Source organism: Myotis daubentonii, chromosome 2, assembly GCF_963259705.1.
Source record: "Myotis daubentonii chromosome 2, mMyoDau2.1, whole genome shotgun sequence".
In the NCBI taxonomy this organism is placed as follows: domain Eukaryota; kingdom Metazoa; phylum Chordata; class Mammalia; order Chiroptera; family Vespertilionidae; genus Myotis; species Myotis daubentonii.
In genome coordinates, this window is record NC_081841.1 from 207,491,870 (window position 1) to 207,508,403 (window position 16,534).

General features: G+C 38.2%; 1 protein-coding gene across 10 annotated transcripts in view; it reads right to left on the reverse strand.

Annotated features, from left to right (window-relative positions):
* DLC1 (DLC1 Rho GTPase activating protein) overlaps positions 1–16,534 on the reverse strand; it is a 377,601-nt gene that overhangs the window by 265,209 nt on the left and 95,858 nt on the right. For all 10 annotated transcript variants that reach the window (XR_009451414.1, XR_009451415.1, XR_009451413.1 and 7 more), the window contains exon 4: positions 14,984–15,127. Coding sequence is in view for 7 of the 10 variants with exons in the window: in XM_059685536.1 (XP_059541519.1) it covers positions 14,984–15,127 (144 nt within the window). In the remaining 3 variants the exon portion in view is untranslated. The remainder of the gene's footprint in view (positions 1–14,983; positions 15,128–16,534) is intronic.

The following is a 16,534-nucleotide window of genomic DNA, read 5'->3' on the forward strand; positions in this document are numbered from 1 at the left end:
CTTCATCAAAATTTAATGTAAATCTAATCAATTTTCAAAGGAATTTGATAAAATAGAAAAAACATTAATGATGGACAAATTATATGTGCCTATAATGTGATAGTTTCTACTTGAGGTATGTGTGGAAATGTTATAAATGAAAGAATTATATCTTCTTTTAATTTCTTGTAATTATGTCTTCTTTAAATATTCTTCTAATATTTAAAATTTTGTCTTTAGAAATAGGTCTCTATGGAACAGAAATGCTATGTCCCTGGTCATGTAGTTTGTTATGGATTTAGATCCTCCATAGTGAGCTCTCCAAACCCGTTACAACTTCACCTTTAACCCCAGAAGGCCAAAGAACAGACGGACTCAATCCTACATTCTTGAAATCTAACATCTAAATTGAAAATTTCCACAATAATTTTTTTGGCCTATGATGAGAATTTTAAAAATCATTTAAAAATTATTTAAAGCTTGGCTACCATTCTAATTAAAAAAAAAGAGCATAAACTACTAGTTCTGGTTTTTGCTTAAACTGGGGTTTAAAAACCCAGGACAATAAATATATTATATATATATGTATGTGTCAGCTCCAAAATATTGGAAATATTGATATCTAGGATACTTGTTAGAATGAGTTTTTAAAAAATATGTTTTTATTGATTTCAGAAAGAGGAAGGGAGAGAGAGAGAGAGAGAAACATCAATGATGAGAAAGAATCATTGATAGGCTGTCTCCTGCACACGCCCCTCCTGGTTCATGGTTTGATGCTCAACCACTGAGCCATACTGGCTGGGCGATCATGTGGATTCTTAAGCTTAATGTCTATGCAGTGGCTCTTATTTTCTCTTACAGAGAACATTTTCACAGTATCTGGTAAACATTGCTCAACAACCCATGTGATCATGTACCTGTTTTCTTAATAATAAAAAAAACCACAACAAACCCCACAGTGGGATGTGCCAGTGAACAAGGCAAAGCTATGGAGGAGGACTTGCCAAAGGCATGCAGTCCTCTCTCACACACCCCCTCCCCACCCCTCCTCCCTGCCCAAGACCTTCCGGACATTTTTTTTCCATATTAAAGTAGTGTGGGTTTTTTCCCCCCTTTATTGAATAAGATATTACAAATGTGTCCTCACTCCCCCAATGTCCCCTCATCCCCCCAATCCTGCCCTCACCCTCACCCCCTGTTGTCCACATCCATCACTTATGCTTTGGACATTTTTAACGAGGCAATTTTTGAATATGGGGAAGGCAATATGGTTAGAATAGAAAGTGTGATTTTGTAAGAATACAGAGAAATGTTAAGAAATAAGGCAGAGGGTGTGCGGGAGGGAGGCAGGCGGGGCCTTACTGTATGGGTTCACAGCTAGCACGGGGAGAGGGGAAATTCAGCACTGCCAGTACACTTCCCCTCTTCCTGCAGGATTCTGCTTCATATCATTCCAAAGTCTGCCAAAACAACCGTCAGCGTTCCCCTGCAGGGGCCTTGCACATGACAAAAGCAAGACAAGGCTGCTCTTTTTAGCCAATACGCAACCCTAGCTCTTGCTGGGTGATTCAAGTCAGGAGGTGTCACTGTGTCAAGATTCCTCACCTGTTCAATATTGGTCCCTGTAGCTGATTACAAGGCTATTTGAGGTGAATTATGAGTCAGCAAACTGTAAATATGATGAAGGGGGAACAAAGAAAATCTAGTAGAAACCATCAGTGACAAAAAGCAGTAGTTAATGAGTTTTTTAGCTGCTTCATTCCCCTGCACTGTTATTTGCTCATTTTTTGTTTTTGTAGATTAAAATGTTTTCGGAATCTTAGTTATGGGCAGCGTGGTACAGTGAAGATTTCTAGGATTTGGCTAAAGGAATCCTCTAAGTTGCACGCTTTTAAGTCGAAGGACAGCACCTTCTGTTTGAATTTTCAGTGCCTACCATAGAGACTGGAGCATGGCAAGAGCTCTCATTTTTGTGTAATAAATTAATTAAAAGGAAAAAGCCATAATCTGGAAGTAGGAAGTAATCACATTCATGTATATCAAAGCTAGCCCTTTAAATGATATATCCTTTAATAAATAATTCTAACAGAAGTTACAAATATGAACTACTCTGACAAGAAGACAGGTGTTAGCCACAATAACCCTTTTTTGTCATAAGGAGAACATTAAATAAGGTTTTTAAAAAATAAAATACTATAAAAAATTCTTTCAAGGTAAACCACTTTGAAAATTAAAGGTTTGTAGAAATGAAGATAGCAACTACATGTCAAAATTGCTTCACTATGCGCAGCCATAGATTCCAACAGAAATAGAACAAAGACAAATATTCCCTAGAGGTACTTCGCCTTATCTATTATCATAAGCATTGCCTGTGCAGTAAACATATGTTGGTAGCATTACAAGTCCTGAAACATCTTCTGGGAATTTAACTTCTTAAAGTTTCTGAAAAGTCATTTAAAGCTCTCTATTTTTGGAACATTGGAGGCACAAACCTTACATAGGTGACTTATAATGATAAAAAGTGAATTTATATAAACTTAAATTGCTTCAAATTGTGGATCTATTTTGGGTGTGAAGTGATATACAATTTGACCAGAAGATGGCAGCATTCTGATAGGAAAAAAAAGAAACAAAACAAGAAAGCAAACATGTAAACAAAAAGCAAGATAATAAAATTACCATGTTTTGTGTTCTTTAAAGTTTTGATGACACTACTCGAATCAGTGTCAACTTGTTTTGGGATATTATCCTTTTCAAGGTGTAAGATGTTCTAAACAACTGCCTCTAAACAACTTAGTAATTAGAAGGACCTAACTGGACTATTATTTTTATTGAAACAAAACATGCAAATAAACAAAAAACTTTGAAAAATTCAACAATTATCTAAAGGCCATAGAATTTTAAGACAATGGTGTATTAATTTTTTTTGGAGTAAAAAATAATATTTGAAAATACCATATGGTAATAAAATTTATGATCCAGAAAGGTATTAAATGTGTCAGAATTTTCTCTAAAATATCTTTTTGGGGAGGAGAAATTGTTCTTGTGCACTATAAAATGCATTGCATAAAGGCACAATGAAAAAAGCATAATGATATTCTTCCATGGAGAATATTTATATATAAAGAAATAAATTTAATCTGTTTATAAAATAAATCAATTTGGCTGTTTACAAGCCTTAAAAACCTCTGTGCTCTTATCAGAAATCTATTTTAAGTTCAGAAATCTGCTTACATGTTTTTATTTGTTTATAACACTATTGGAAGTCCTTAATTCCAGAAAAAGTAAGAGAACTTCCTTTATGTGCCTTAGTAACAACTTTAATTGATTTGAAAATATGCACAGGGGAGAATATAGCTCATGTCCTTGTAATGTGTCTTCCAATTTATACAGCAAATGGAATTATGGATAATCCACTAGAATAATATTCTTTAAAGCAATTAGTGAGTAATGTGGTTTATCCTGTGCTGAAGGATGGCATTAAATGACGTAGGCCAGCGGAGCTGAAACCTGGGCTGAGTTGAGTCGTTCTGATCAAGTCTGCTTTCTCTCATTTTTTTGTTTCCATTGCCCCTAGAGTTCAGGACTCAGTGAGGATGAAGCTTTAGGAATGATTATGTAGCCTTGGCAGCAGGGAAGTTCTGGGGCAGCTTCACCAGGATATTCTTGGGAATGAAGTAGACATATATCAGAGGCCGCCTGGACGCACAACAAAATTCTAAAACTTTTTTTTTGCTCATATCATTCTTTTTAGTCTAGGGTTTCAATAAAGTTTATGCTATGGATTAAACAAAGAAGACCTTATTCGGATGGCCAATATATAAAAGAGATAAAAGAAAATAAATTGGCTGGGGTAGGTGGAGGAAAGCAGTTCTGGGTAGGAAGAGGTATTCCAGAATGCACAGTCTGAATAAAACTGATTTATTCAGTTACTAGAGGCCCGATGCACAAAAATTGGTGCAAGAGTAGGCCTTCCTTCCCCCAGATGCCAGCACTGGCTTCCCTTCAGCACCCAGGACCTGGGCTTCCCTCCTCTGGCCACCGGCAGGCACCTGGGACCCTGGCGGCTTTGCTCCGGCCCCGGCTTCGTCTGGAAGGACATCTGGAATGACGCCCAGAAGGATGTCTGGTCTAATTAGCATATTACCCTTTTATTATTATAGATTATTGCCTGTTTGTTTGATTATCTGCATTTCACATTATGACTAATTTGGTAAATGCTCATTCAGTAGTTACTATGGTATGAATGCAAGGATAGGCCTTTAAAATGAATGAACAGGCCAGCTGGCATGGCTCAGTGGTTGAGCGTTGACCTATGAACCAGAGGTCACAGTTCGATTCTTGGTCAGGCCATATGTCCTGGTTTTTGGCTTTATCCCCAGTGTGGGGCATGCAGGAGGCAGCTGATTGATGATTCTCTCTCATCATTGATATTTCTATCTCTCTCTCTCCCTCTCCCTTCCTCTGTGAAATCAATAAAAATATATTTAAAAAAAACCCACGAAATGAATGAACAGAAAAATAACAAAATAAAATGGATAAAGCAATCTATGGTAAAGAAGAACTTGGAGACATTTTCATAAACACTAGTTGATTTTTTCTTTGAAAGAGTTTACTAATCCAGAAGTCACCTGGATTATAACAAATTGTTAAAGTGGAAAGAATAGAGAATTACCAAAAAGTGACAGTGGCAACAATAATCTAAAGAATATGAACTAATGATTAAAAAAAGCACATAAAGTGGTCATTAAATACTTAGAATAATCAAGATTATTGATATTTTTCAAGTGATGGTGTCTTAGGACACCATGAAAATAAAGAGAAAACAATTCCCATACTTTCATATTCTCATGACGCCAACTATTTTACATGTATGATATTCAGAATACTCGAGTACTTGGTTATTTTGTCATTTATAAATCTGGTATGTGGTCAAAAGCTCAAAACTATGGTCAAGAAGATCTTCTATGTAAACTCTGTGTAACTGCTATTGAATATCACATGCAATCCCCGGTTAAACATTTCAACTGTCTCTAAGAAGTGAGTGTAGAAACCATCAAATACCAGGAGAAGAATTATCAAAGAATCAAAGTAGAGAAGTAGACAAAAGTGGAAACATTTTGAATATATAATTTGAATTTTGGGACAACTAGGTCTGAAATGAAGAAAGTGAGGACTCAGTGAAAATGGCTTACCGGTTACTCTTACTGCTCAGTGTTATGAATTATATTCTTGGTTGCTGTGATGTGGCATGCTGTTGGTTTGCCATCTTACATTGCCCAAAAATAACTGGAAGTTGTTATTTCTCTTGGATGAAGTATGAGCTGAATTTGAGAAGTAACATCAGCACATAGAAAAATTAAAATGTTCTCATTGTAATGATGATAACATACAAAAGTACTATTCATCTGACCAAATCCTAGGTTGCAGAAATGATTTAAAAAATTGTTTCTTGTCCTAATAGAATCTAGTCAATGTTAACTCTCTCATCATTCACATATGTTTCATTTTCCTCATCTTTCTTTTGGTTTCAGGAATTCTGCTGCAGACATCTAATTAACAAGTTTATTTTAAACTAAACACAAACAAGATAGAAAAACAATTTTTCCAACTCCAAACAATTATTTAAATACCAGGTGCTCATATTTTAGTATTATTACAGATTGGTATATCTGGATACAAATTATACTTTTCTCGCCAAAGTGAAACTCCTAGATTGAATGTGAAGAGGCTTATGTGAGGAGGTCATTGTGGAGATTGGAAAACCCATTCCCTAACACTACTGTCATGAATTAATGTGTAAATGGATTGGAAACAGATGCAGGATCTTCTAACACTAACAACAACAGAATTTTGAATTTCTTTTGAATATAAAAGCAAATGGCAAAAATGTTTCTATTTTTCAAAGCCCAAGGTTAATGAATTACATATTCCTTTATTATTTCAAATCTAGAATATGTGAATGAAATCCTCTATGCTTTAGAATCGTAGATTTCTAAGAACTATCTCTTTGTAAGAATCACAGAATGACTTTTTTTAAAGAAACATTTTTCTCTAGCTCTCTGGTGGATCAGTTTTGCTTTAAAAATATCAATAAAGTTGTCCTTGTTTTGCTTTCTCATAAATCATGAGGGCCTTAGTGAAAAAAGACAAATATTTATTTAAAAATCCACATACTTTAATATTATTGCTTAGCTATATCAAAGTTGCATTGCCACATTCAGAAACATTATAATCAAAGGCATTTACTAAGACCATTACATTTTTGTTTGCATGTATTGTAAGCAGTATTTTATTTAATTTTTTGATGTGCCATAATAAACTATTAAACATTCTATTTAAAAATATATTTTTATTGATTTCAGAGAGAAAGGGAGAGGGAGAGAGAAATAGAAACATCAATGATGAGAATCATTGATCGGCTGCCTCCTGCACGCCCCCTACTGGAGATCGAGCCCACAACCCAGGCATGTGCCCTTGACCAGAATTGAGTCTGGGACCCTTCAGTCTGCAGGCCGACACTCTATCTGCTGAGCCAAACCGGCTAGGGCAACTATTAAACAGTTTTTTAAAAAATTCTGCATGTCTGTATTTCCTTTACTATGTTATTTTCTTCAATTCCCACATGTGACATTATGAAATACGATATAAAAGTAATAAATATATTATTAAAATGTATATTGAATAATAATTATATGAATATATAAGAGCTACCTAAACAAAGTAAATGTCCACTGATAGACAACTGGATAAAGAGAATGAGGTGGTACATATATGCAATGAACTATTACTTGGCCATAAAAATGATAAAATCTTTCCATTTGTGACAACATGGGTGGACCTAGAAAATTTTGTGCTAAGTGAAATAAGTTAGACAGAAAAATACTGTATGACTTCACTTATGTGTGAAATCTAAAAACCAAAACAAATAAACACAGAAACAAACGCATAGATATAGAGAATAAACTGATGTTTGCCAGATGGAAGGGGAATTTGGGGTATGCAGAGAAAAAGGTGAAGGGATGAAGAAGTACAAATTGGTAGTTACAGAATTGTCATGGGGATGTACAATATAGCAGAGCAAATATGACCAATAACATTGTAATAACTATCTGTGGTGCCAGGCGGGTACTGGACTTATTGGGGGAATCACTTTATAAGTTATATAATGTCTAATCAAGACATTGTACACCTGAAAGTAATATAATATTAAATACTAACTGAAATTAAAAAATTTAAAAAAGAACTTCATAATTATTACTAATTTGGTTTTATTGAAAATGTATATAATTAAGAATTATTCTACACGGGATTTTGGAAAATGATATCAGGGTATATCCATTTCTTGATGTTATTTTCCAAAAGCCTATATCTATATTATCTCTATCTCTGTCTCTGCCTCTGTCTCTGTATCTATATCTATCTACATCTATATTATCTATTCATTCATATAATCTGATATATATATGTATATATGTATACACACACAACATATATGTATACTTAATATACTCACACACATATATGCATATAAACACACACACAAAAGCCATGGTGGGTGAATGATTTAGAAAATGATGTTAAAATAATATAACCTATGCCATGCTCAGTGCCAATCCAGAAGTCATCTGAATTACAAACTGTTAAAATGGAAAGAATAGAGAATCACCAAAAAGTGACAGTGGCAACAACAATGTAAAGGATATGATCTATTGATTAAAAAAACCCCAGCATATAAATTTGTCATTAAATACTCAGAATAGTCATGAATATTGATATTTTTCAAGTGATGGTGCTCTAGGACAGCATGAAGATAAAGAGAAAACAATTCCCATACGTTCATATTCTTCAATGAAACTGTTCTTGTGTACCTCGAGAATGCAAACATTAGCGCTATTTGTTTCTGACATAATAATATCTCAAACCAATTTATATCGGTTCTGAAGCCACACTGTTGGCATGTGAACACCTGGATGGACCAGTGTTAGGTTGTCTGTGGCATTGGGGCCTTTTCTTTTTAACGTTATCAGAAGTGACCATAAACTTGCAGTCAGGGCAAACTCTTGAGGCTTTGTTTTGGTGACCCTCTAGCAGCCTCCCGGCAGGATTCACTCTGAAGCACCCTTTAAAAATGTTGGCAGTCTCTGGCTGTGTGCCATCCTGCCTGCCCTCAGCTCCTGCTTCTCCATAATCTGATGTTTCCCCCTTTATTTATCCATCGCTATCTGGGTGGTAATGATGAAAAGATTAGGGGTGGAATTTGAGCTACTGTTGACACCTTGAGCTGGAATAAAGTATATCTATCTGTCTATTCTTTTTTATTTTTTCTTAACCTGGTAGCAATTATAATAATGAAGGTTAATACCTTCTGCTATTTTTGATGCCTTCAATTATTTTATAATTCCATTACTCAATACATTCTGATATGAATGCCAATAGATTTCAACATTGCTTTAGGTAGCTTAGGATATACTCAAAGCTACTGTGTCTAGCTGTGGTTTCAACATGCCCAGATGATTGAGGGTCTCATCACTGTTATCAGAATTCTATCACAAGAAACTAAAGGAATTTTTTTTTGGGGGGGGAGGGGATTTAGACTAAATTAAAAACATGTAATGCTCTTAATGATGCTTTCAGTCATTCTACACAGCAAAATGCTAGACTCTCCCTGTTCCTCCAATAACTTATTTTACAACTTAAAATACGTTGTTTTTCTTATCTAGGATTTTGTTTCTTTTTTTCAAAATGCATGACTAATAGTGATTTTGGGAACACCTACACTTATCAGTGTTCTTAAGAAAAACAAGAACAAGAACATTAGAACCGCTGGGGTTTTAGTGCCGAACTTTCAAATCTTTCATGTAACCACCCTATATTAATTCATACAGGAACAACACAAGCAACTAAATACCAGGCCCAGAGAGATGTCAGTGAATAAAAGCACTTTATGTAAAGTGATATGACTACTTCTGGGTTGTTTGCAGAAGCATCTAGTATGAAGGGTTATAAGACTGCCTCAAGGGAACAAGCAAAGAATTTAGAACAATTGATGAACTTTTTGACATGAAGCACTAGATCTTTTTTTTTTCCGAATGTGTTTTTTGGTAGTGGATATCCCACCTTTTAACTTCGTAATTTTTGTGTGAAATATATCAGAATTCTACTTTAACACTCAATTTTCAGTATGATACACATACATATGTACACAAGGGTGGGCAAAAGCAGGATTCCAGTTGTGAAATCTCAAAACACAGAGTTTATTCATATATTATTATTTATTGATTGATTATTAGAGGCCCAGTGCACGAGATTGGTGCACTGTGGCGGGGGGGGGGGGGGAGGCGGGGGTTGTCCCTCAGCCCAGCCTGCACTCTCCTGCCGGCTTAGGCCTGATTTCCGGAGAGATCAGGCCTAAGCCTGCAGTCAGACATCCCTCTCACAGTCTGGGGCTCCTGCAGTCTGGGACCCCTTGCTCCTTACTGCCCACCTGCAGCGGAGGCAGGAGAGGCTCCTGCCACTGGCACTGCACTCACCAGCCATGTGCCTGGCACAGCCAGAAGCTGGGTTCGCTGCTCCTTAGTGCTGCCTCTGAGGTGGAAAAGGCTCCTGCAATCACTGCTTTGCTTGCCAGCCATAAACCTGGCTTCTGGCTGAGCAGCACTCCCCCTGTGGGAGCACACTGACCACCAGGGGGTAGCTCCTGAGTTGAGCGTCTGCCCCTGGTGGTCAGTGCATGCCATAGCGACTGGTCGATTTGCATATTAGGCTTTTATTATATAGGATTGTATTATTGTTAAACCACTTTTGCTTACCCCTGTGTATGTATGTATGTATATATACATATACGTACGTATGTATGGTATATATGGAAAATCTGAAGATTAGTCATTGGTCCCATCTTAGTAATATAAAAGAAGAAACCTTATTGAAAAACAGGCACTTAGAAACCCAGAGAGCCTACACACAAAAGGAAAGCCAAATATTTCTGGTAGTTAGTCACTGTTATAAATAGACTGCACAGCAGCAAATCAAATATAACATTAAATAACTCTGAAATGAAAGTAAGCATTCTGTAAAAATGTGACATTTTGGAGCAGAAGGTTAGTTCATTTTAGGTGGGTGTTAGAAGTAGATGTCCTTAGAATTTAATGTTTCTACTTAATATTAAAATTGACATTTTAGTTCAGGACAAAAAGAACAGCATTGTAGAGTTTCCCTGAAGTATTCAGATTGCTGTTAAACATTATTTATTCTCTGAGCTTAAAATCGAGGGGAAAAGTATCTGTTTAATCTCTCATAAAATAGGTAAAATTTTCCATTCTAATATTGAAACTCAGGAACAACTGAAAATATAAAATTGATCCATGGCCCCCAACTTATCTTCAAATGGTAGTAAAAAGGGAGTGCTCAAAAGAATAACACAAATAACAACAAAAAATAAAATGCACACACACAAATTAAAGCAACCCTTCTCCCAAAATAAAAGCCTGTTTTTCAAGCTACTTTCGTTATAAGCCATTTTCTTTAAGACAGTTCCTAAAAGTCAGTTGCATTTGACAGTGGAGTGTTTTTTTTCTGGGTACTTCTCATGGCTGGCTAGATGATTTTACAAAATTATAGCTCAGGAGTTGGGCGGGGTTGCATGTCTAGTTGTCTATCTCTACCTGCGGTATTGATCTAGACATGGTGAGCAGTGTTTGGCTGTCTTGAAGTGGAAGAGTGTGCTTGGAGTACAAGTCAATTATGTAACGACTCTCACTGCTCACTGTCTAGTGAGTTGTGGCATCACTGTGCAGCTGTGATTGTGTGCCCAGGTAACAATTCACGCCTGAACAGCTGAATACACACTCACATCCAATTTCATTAACTTTTCAGTAAATATTTGATTTGCGGTACATGAAAAAATGTTTCTGTTCAATAACTAATTTAAGGGTTTTTTAAATTTTGCCTGTGAGAATGAATAGTCTGGTCAACTGATATGGCAAAACATGAATAAAAACTCATTATAAAATACTCTAAGTGGTTAAAGTCTTTGGAAAACTGATGGTTTTATGTTTTTCATTTCAAAACTTTACCAAAGATGGTTCTATAAAAATAATATATACTATTTTTTATGTGTATACTAGTATATATATATATAGTTAATTCTCACCCAAGGATTTTTTTCCAATGATTTTTAGAGAGAGTGGAAGGGAAGGAAGGGGGAGAGAGAGAGAGAGAGAGAGAGAGAGAGAGAGAGAGAGAGAGAAAGAGAGACATTGATGTGAGAGAGATACATCAATTGGTTGCACCCTTACCAGTCTGGGGATTGAACCTACAACCCAGGTACGTGTCCATGCGTGAGAATTGAACCTGTGACCTTTCAGTGCATGGGCCAATGCTGTAACCACTTAGCAACACTGGCCAGGGAATCATGTATATATTTTAATGGAAATATATTGACCACATTTATGAACACGCAGTTATTAAAGGCAGACTAAGAAAATATACACAGAGTTGTATAAATTATAACAAATTATAAGGTGACCACACTCTACATACAGCATGTCTCAAAAAAGTATAGACACACTTTGAATAAAAAGCCAGCATACATTTCATTTTCAAAATGTAAGAGCATGTGTAGCTCTCAGCCGTTAAAGTGTGTTGACATATTTTTGGGACACACTGCATGTATGTTTCAAGGGAGAAATAGTGGGTACCAATGGTAATTATCTATAATAATAAAAGCATAATATGCTAATTAGACCAGATGTCCTTCTGGACATCCTTCCAGAGGACCTTCTGGACAAAGCCAGGGCTGCGAGGCAAGCCCAGCTTTCAGATGCCTGCAGGTGGCTGGAAGGAAGCCAAGGTCCCCGGTGGCAGCAGCCGGGGGAAGGAAGGCCTACTCTTGCACGAATTTCATGCATCGGGCCTCTAGTTCTAAAGCAAAGAGGAACATGCAATAAATATCAGAGTGAAGAGAACTGCTCTTTGCATATACCTTTAAAAGGTAATTTACCTTCTTTTAGATTTTCTTCTTATATGTCAGTGCCACACTTCCTTCCAAGCTTAAAAGAGCCAATGATCCAATGTTTCTCAAACCTTCATGTTAAAACCATTGAGTGGCTTTTTATCTTTTGCCTTAATAAGCAAGTGGTAAAATGAGATCACCGAGTTTCATATTATAACTTTGCATTTTAACCTTCTTTACCCATTAGAAAAAAGAAGCACACCATTTCATTGAAGTCAGCCTGTTGGTACACATCATTTTTAATACTATTTTTTCAGTGTACCCCAAAATAGCATTGTGTAGTATATCATTGGTTTCTTTTATTTTCAGTACTAATGACTCAGTGCATGGATTTGTGCACCTTGAAATGAAATTAATTAGAAGGTTGCTGGCAGGATGGGACTGGGCAAGATGGGCTGGATACACCCTGGAGCCAACCTCCTGCAGTCCCTCCCCAGAGTCTGTGGAGTGAGCCGGGTCCCTCCGGCAGGTGGGCAGGTGGGGTCCCTTGGCCTGGCCTGTGGGGATCAGGCCGAAACCGGCTCTCTGACATCCCCCAAGGGGTCCTGAAGTGCGAGAGGGCACTCTGCAAAGTTGTTGTCATAAAGGGTGTAGAACGCAAATGCAAGTGTGCAGGAAACCAGATTCGGGGCTGACAGTGCTCCAGCAACAACATAACTCACAGCCAAAGGTGCAATTGCGTGGACCCGCGAGGAATTGGGCTCCCTTCTCTCTGGTTTTGGGGTGTGTCATCCAAGAACCACTGCTGCCAAGTCACTGCAGCTCGGCAGCTCCTGCATTGAGTGTCTGCCCCCTGGTGGTCAGTGTGTGTCATGGCGACTGGTCGGAGGGTAGGAGGGATACTTAGCATATTAGCCTTTTATATATATAGACTAGGGGCCCGGTGCACGAAATTCGTGCACTGGGTGTGTGTGGGGGGGGTGTCCCTCAGCCCAGCCTGCCCCCTCTCACATACTGGGAGCCCTCAGGCATTGACCCCCATCACCCTCCAATCGCAGGATCGGCCCCTTGCCCAGGCCTGACGCCTCCGCCAGAGGCATAGACCCCCATCACCCTCCGATCGTCTGATCGGCCCCTTGCCCAGGCCTGACGCCTCCGCCAGAGGTGTCAGGCTTGGACAGGGGACCCCCATCTCCCCATGATCACTGGCTCTGGCCCCCGCCCAGGCCTGAGACCTCTGGCCCAGGAATCGTGCCTGGGCAGGGGACCCCCATCTCCCTCTGATCGCTTGCTCCACCCCCGCCCAAGCCTGACGCCTCTGACCCAGGCTTCAGGCCTGGGCAAGGGGACCATCATTTCCCCCCAATCCCGGCTCCGCCCCCCGCCAAGGCCTGATGCCTCGGCCAGAGGAGTTGACCCTCATCACCCTCCGATCACCAATCACCGGATCGGCCCCTTGACCAGGCCTGAGGCCTCCGGCAGAGGTGTCCGGCTCGGGCAGCAGGGACCCACAGCTGCAGCGGCCCCGCGATCGTGGGCTTCGCTTTAGGCCCAGGCAAAGGACCCCTAGCTCCCGGGACTGCCAGCTTCGACTGTGCCCAGCTCCCATCGCTGGCTCCACCCCTACTTCCTGCTATCACTGGCCAGGGCGGCAAAGGCGCCTGATTCTCCGATCATGGCTGGGGGGCAGGGCAAAGGCGGCCCCGGGGCCGCCTTTGCCCTGCCCCCCAGCTCTTAGCTCCCCCCTGGGTTTCCGATCACTGTCAGTGGCAGGGGGCTTCTTCCTGCTTTCCCTTTCGCCTCCCTGCATTGTGCCTACATATGCAAATTAACCGCCATCTTGTTGTCAGTTAACTGCCAATCTTAGTTGTCAGTTAACTGCCAATCATAGTTGGCAGTTAACTGCCAATCATAGTTGTCAGTTAACTGCCAATCATAGTTGGCAGTTAATTTGCATATAGCCCTGATTAGCCAATGAAAAGGGTATCATCGTACGCCAATTACCATTTTTCTCTTTTATTAGATAGGATATGCTGTCATTTTATTTCACTGTTTTACATGCCTACCTCTTTTTGCTAGACTGAGAGCTGCTTAAAGACAGAGAATATGTTTTATTCCCACTCTTTATCATCTTCATAATGCATGGCAGGTAGTAGGTGTTCAATAAATATTTATTACATTAAAAATGCTCTAGATATGCTTGCAAATGACCATATCCACTATGTTTTAAATTCAGAGTACAGTATTCTCTTTTGAGTCTTATTTCAGTCTTTTATTTTAAAGACAGGCAAACAAGGAACCCAAACTTATTTCTCTGTGTTAAGCTAACATGGGCATTTAAAAAAAATAATACAACACTATGATTTTCACTAAACTAGGAAAGGTTATTTTGGAGCTGCTGGGACGTTAGATATTTGAAGTAGTAATTACTTCCTCCTTAAATGTTACCTTTCAGAGTCAAATACTGCTTTCCTGTTGCAGTTCAACTTTTTACTTAAAGCTAAATGTCTTTTATTCACAATTCACTGTGCTATAATATTATATGTGGTCATTCTCCTTTTCATTTGTTTTGGTAGCACTGTAAAGTCAATGAAGCATCATCAAAGTAACGATAGTAGCTTACATTAGTGTTTATTCTGTGCCAAGCACTTCACTAAGCCGAGCTACGTCATTTAATAACCACATACAATTTTTGATGTGTGTGATTTTACATCTATCTATCTAAGCTTAGAAAGGCAATTTTCAACTGATAAGCACTATGGTCAAGAAAATAATGCAAAGATAGCCACCTTCAGATTTTGCATTCTTGGTTCTTTAAAGTTCTGAGTATCCAGCAACAAAATTTAATACCATATTTTGCATAATCTGGAACCAGGAAGCACTTGTGTTATCATTTATAAGACAAACAGCATATGCTGGGTTGTGTTAGCATGTCACTGAAACGAAGACTCCAAGGGTATTTCTTCTACATTGAATGGATGAAATATGAACTCTTACCTGATGATCATCCACACTTCATGTTGAAAGTGACTGCTATCGTTTATAACTTACCGTGGTAGACTTGGGTTTGGTTCCAGAACTGGTCACTGGGGTGGAAGATGGTAGGTCAATGGACTCGGCGTTAGAAGACAAATGTATTGGTGTCTGATTTACTGAAATGGAATCTGCTCCGCTCTCAGATCCGGACTCCAGGTCCTATTAAGAAAATGCATTTATATGAAGGACATGCACATGTTCTCTACATGACTTTCTCCCTGCTACCAGCACCTTCTCACCTCTTCCTTCTAATACACACTGACACACTAAAGAGTTGCTGACAACTGACATTGTCACCCATAATCATGCATTATTATTATTTTTTTATAATCCTGCATTATTTTGTAACAATTGTACTCTTCCAAGGCCCTGATTTTAGAAAACAAATACTAGAGAAAGAGGTAATATACAACTTTGGGAATTTAACAGCTGATTGTGAAGGGGACATACAAATGGCTAACAGGTACATAAAAAGATGCTCAACATCACTAATTATCAAGGAAATGCAAAATCAAAACCACAATGAGATATCACCTCACACATGTTAAAATGGCTGTTATCAGAAAGGCAAATGATAATAAGTGTTGATGGGGTCTTGGAGAAAAGGGAACCTTGTGTACTGCTGGTGGAATGTCAACTGGTTTAGCCACAATGGAAAATAGTACGGAGGTTTCTAAAAAAATTAAAACTAGAACTGTCATATGATTCAGTAATGCTACTTCCAAAGAAAACAAAGTCACTGTTTAAAGAGATATTTGCATCCTTATGTTCACTGCAGCCTTATTCACAATAGCTAAGAAATGGACACCTAAGCGTCCAATGATAGATGAATGGATAAAGAAGATATGATATTTGTACATATATGTATGTATATGTACACATGAATACAATGGAATATCACATATATACAGGTATGTACAATAAAATATTACTTAGCCATAGAAAAGAAAATCTTGCCTCTCCTGAGAACATGATGGAACTTGAAAGCTTTAGGCCATGAAATAAGTCAGACAGAAGCACAAATACTGTATGGTCTCACTTAAATGTGGAATCTAAAAAAAAGCCAGACTCATAGGACAGAGTAGAATGGTGATTGACAGGGGTTGGGGAGGGGAGAAGGATAGGGAGATGTTGGTCAGAGGGTACTTATTTCCAGTTGTAAGATGTATAAGTTCTGGGGATCTAATATTCAGAAGGTGACTATAGTTAATAATACTGTATTACATACTTGAAAGTTGCTGAGAGTAGCTTTTTAATGTTCTCAACACACACACACACACACACACACACAATTATAATTATATGAGATGATGGCTGTGTTAACTAACCTTATTGTGGTAATAATTTTGCAATATATAAGTGTATCAATTTATCATGTTGTTCACCCTAAGTGTACACTATATTATATGTTGGTTGTATCTAAATAAAGCTGCAAAAAAGAAAATAAAAAAGTGGGATGCAAGAAGTAAAAAAGACATATACAGCAATAATGAATACAAAAAGGAATCTATATTCTTTAAATGTGTGTGTAAAACACATAACCCTAACCAAATTTCTTATGCCATG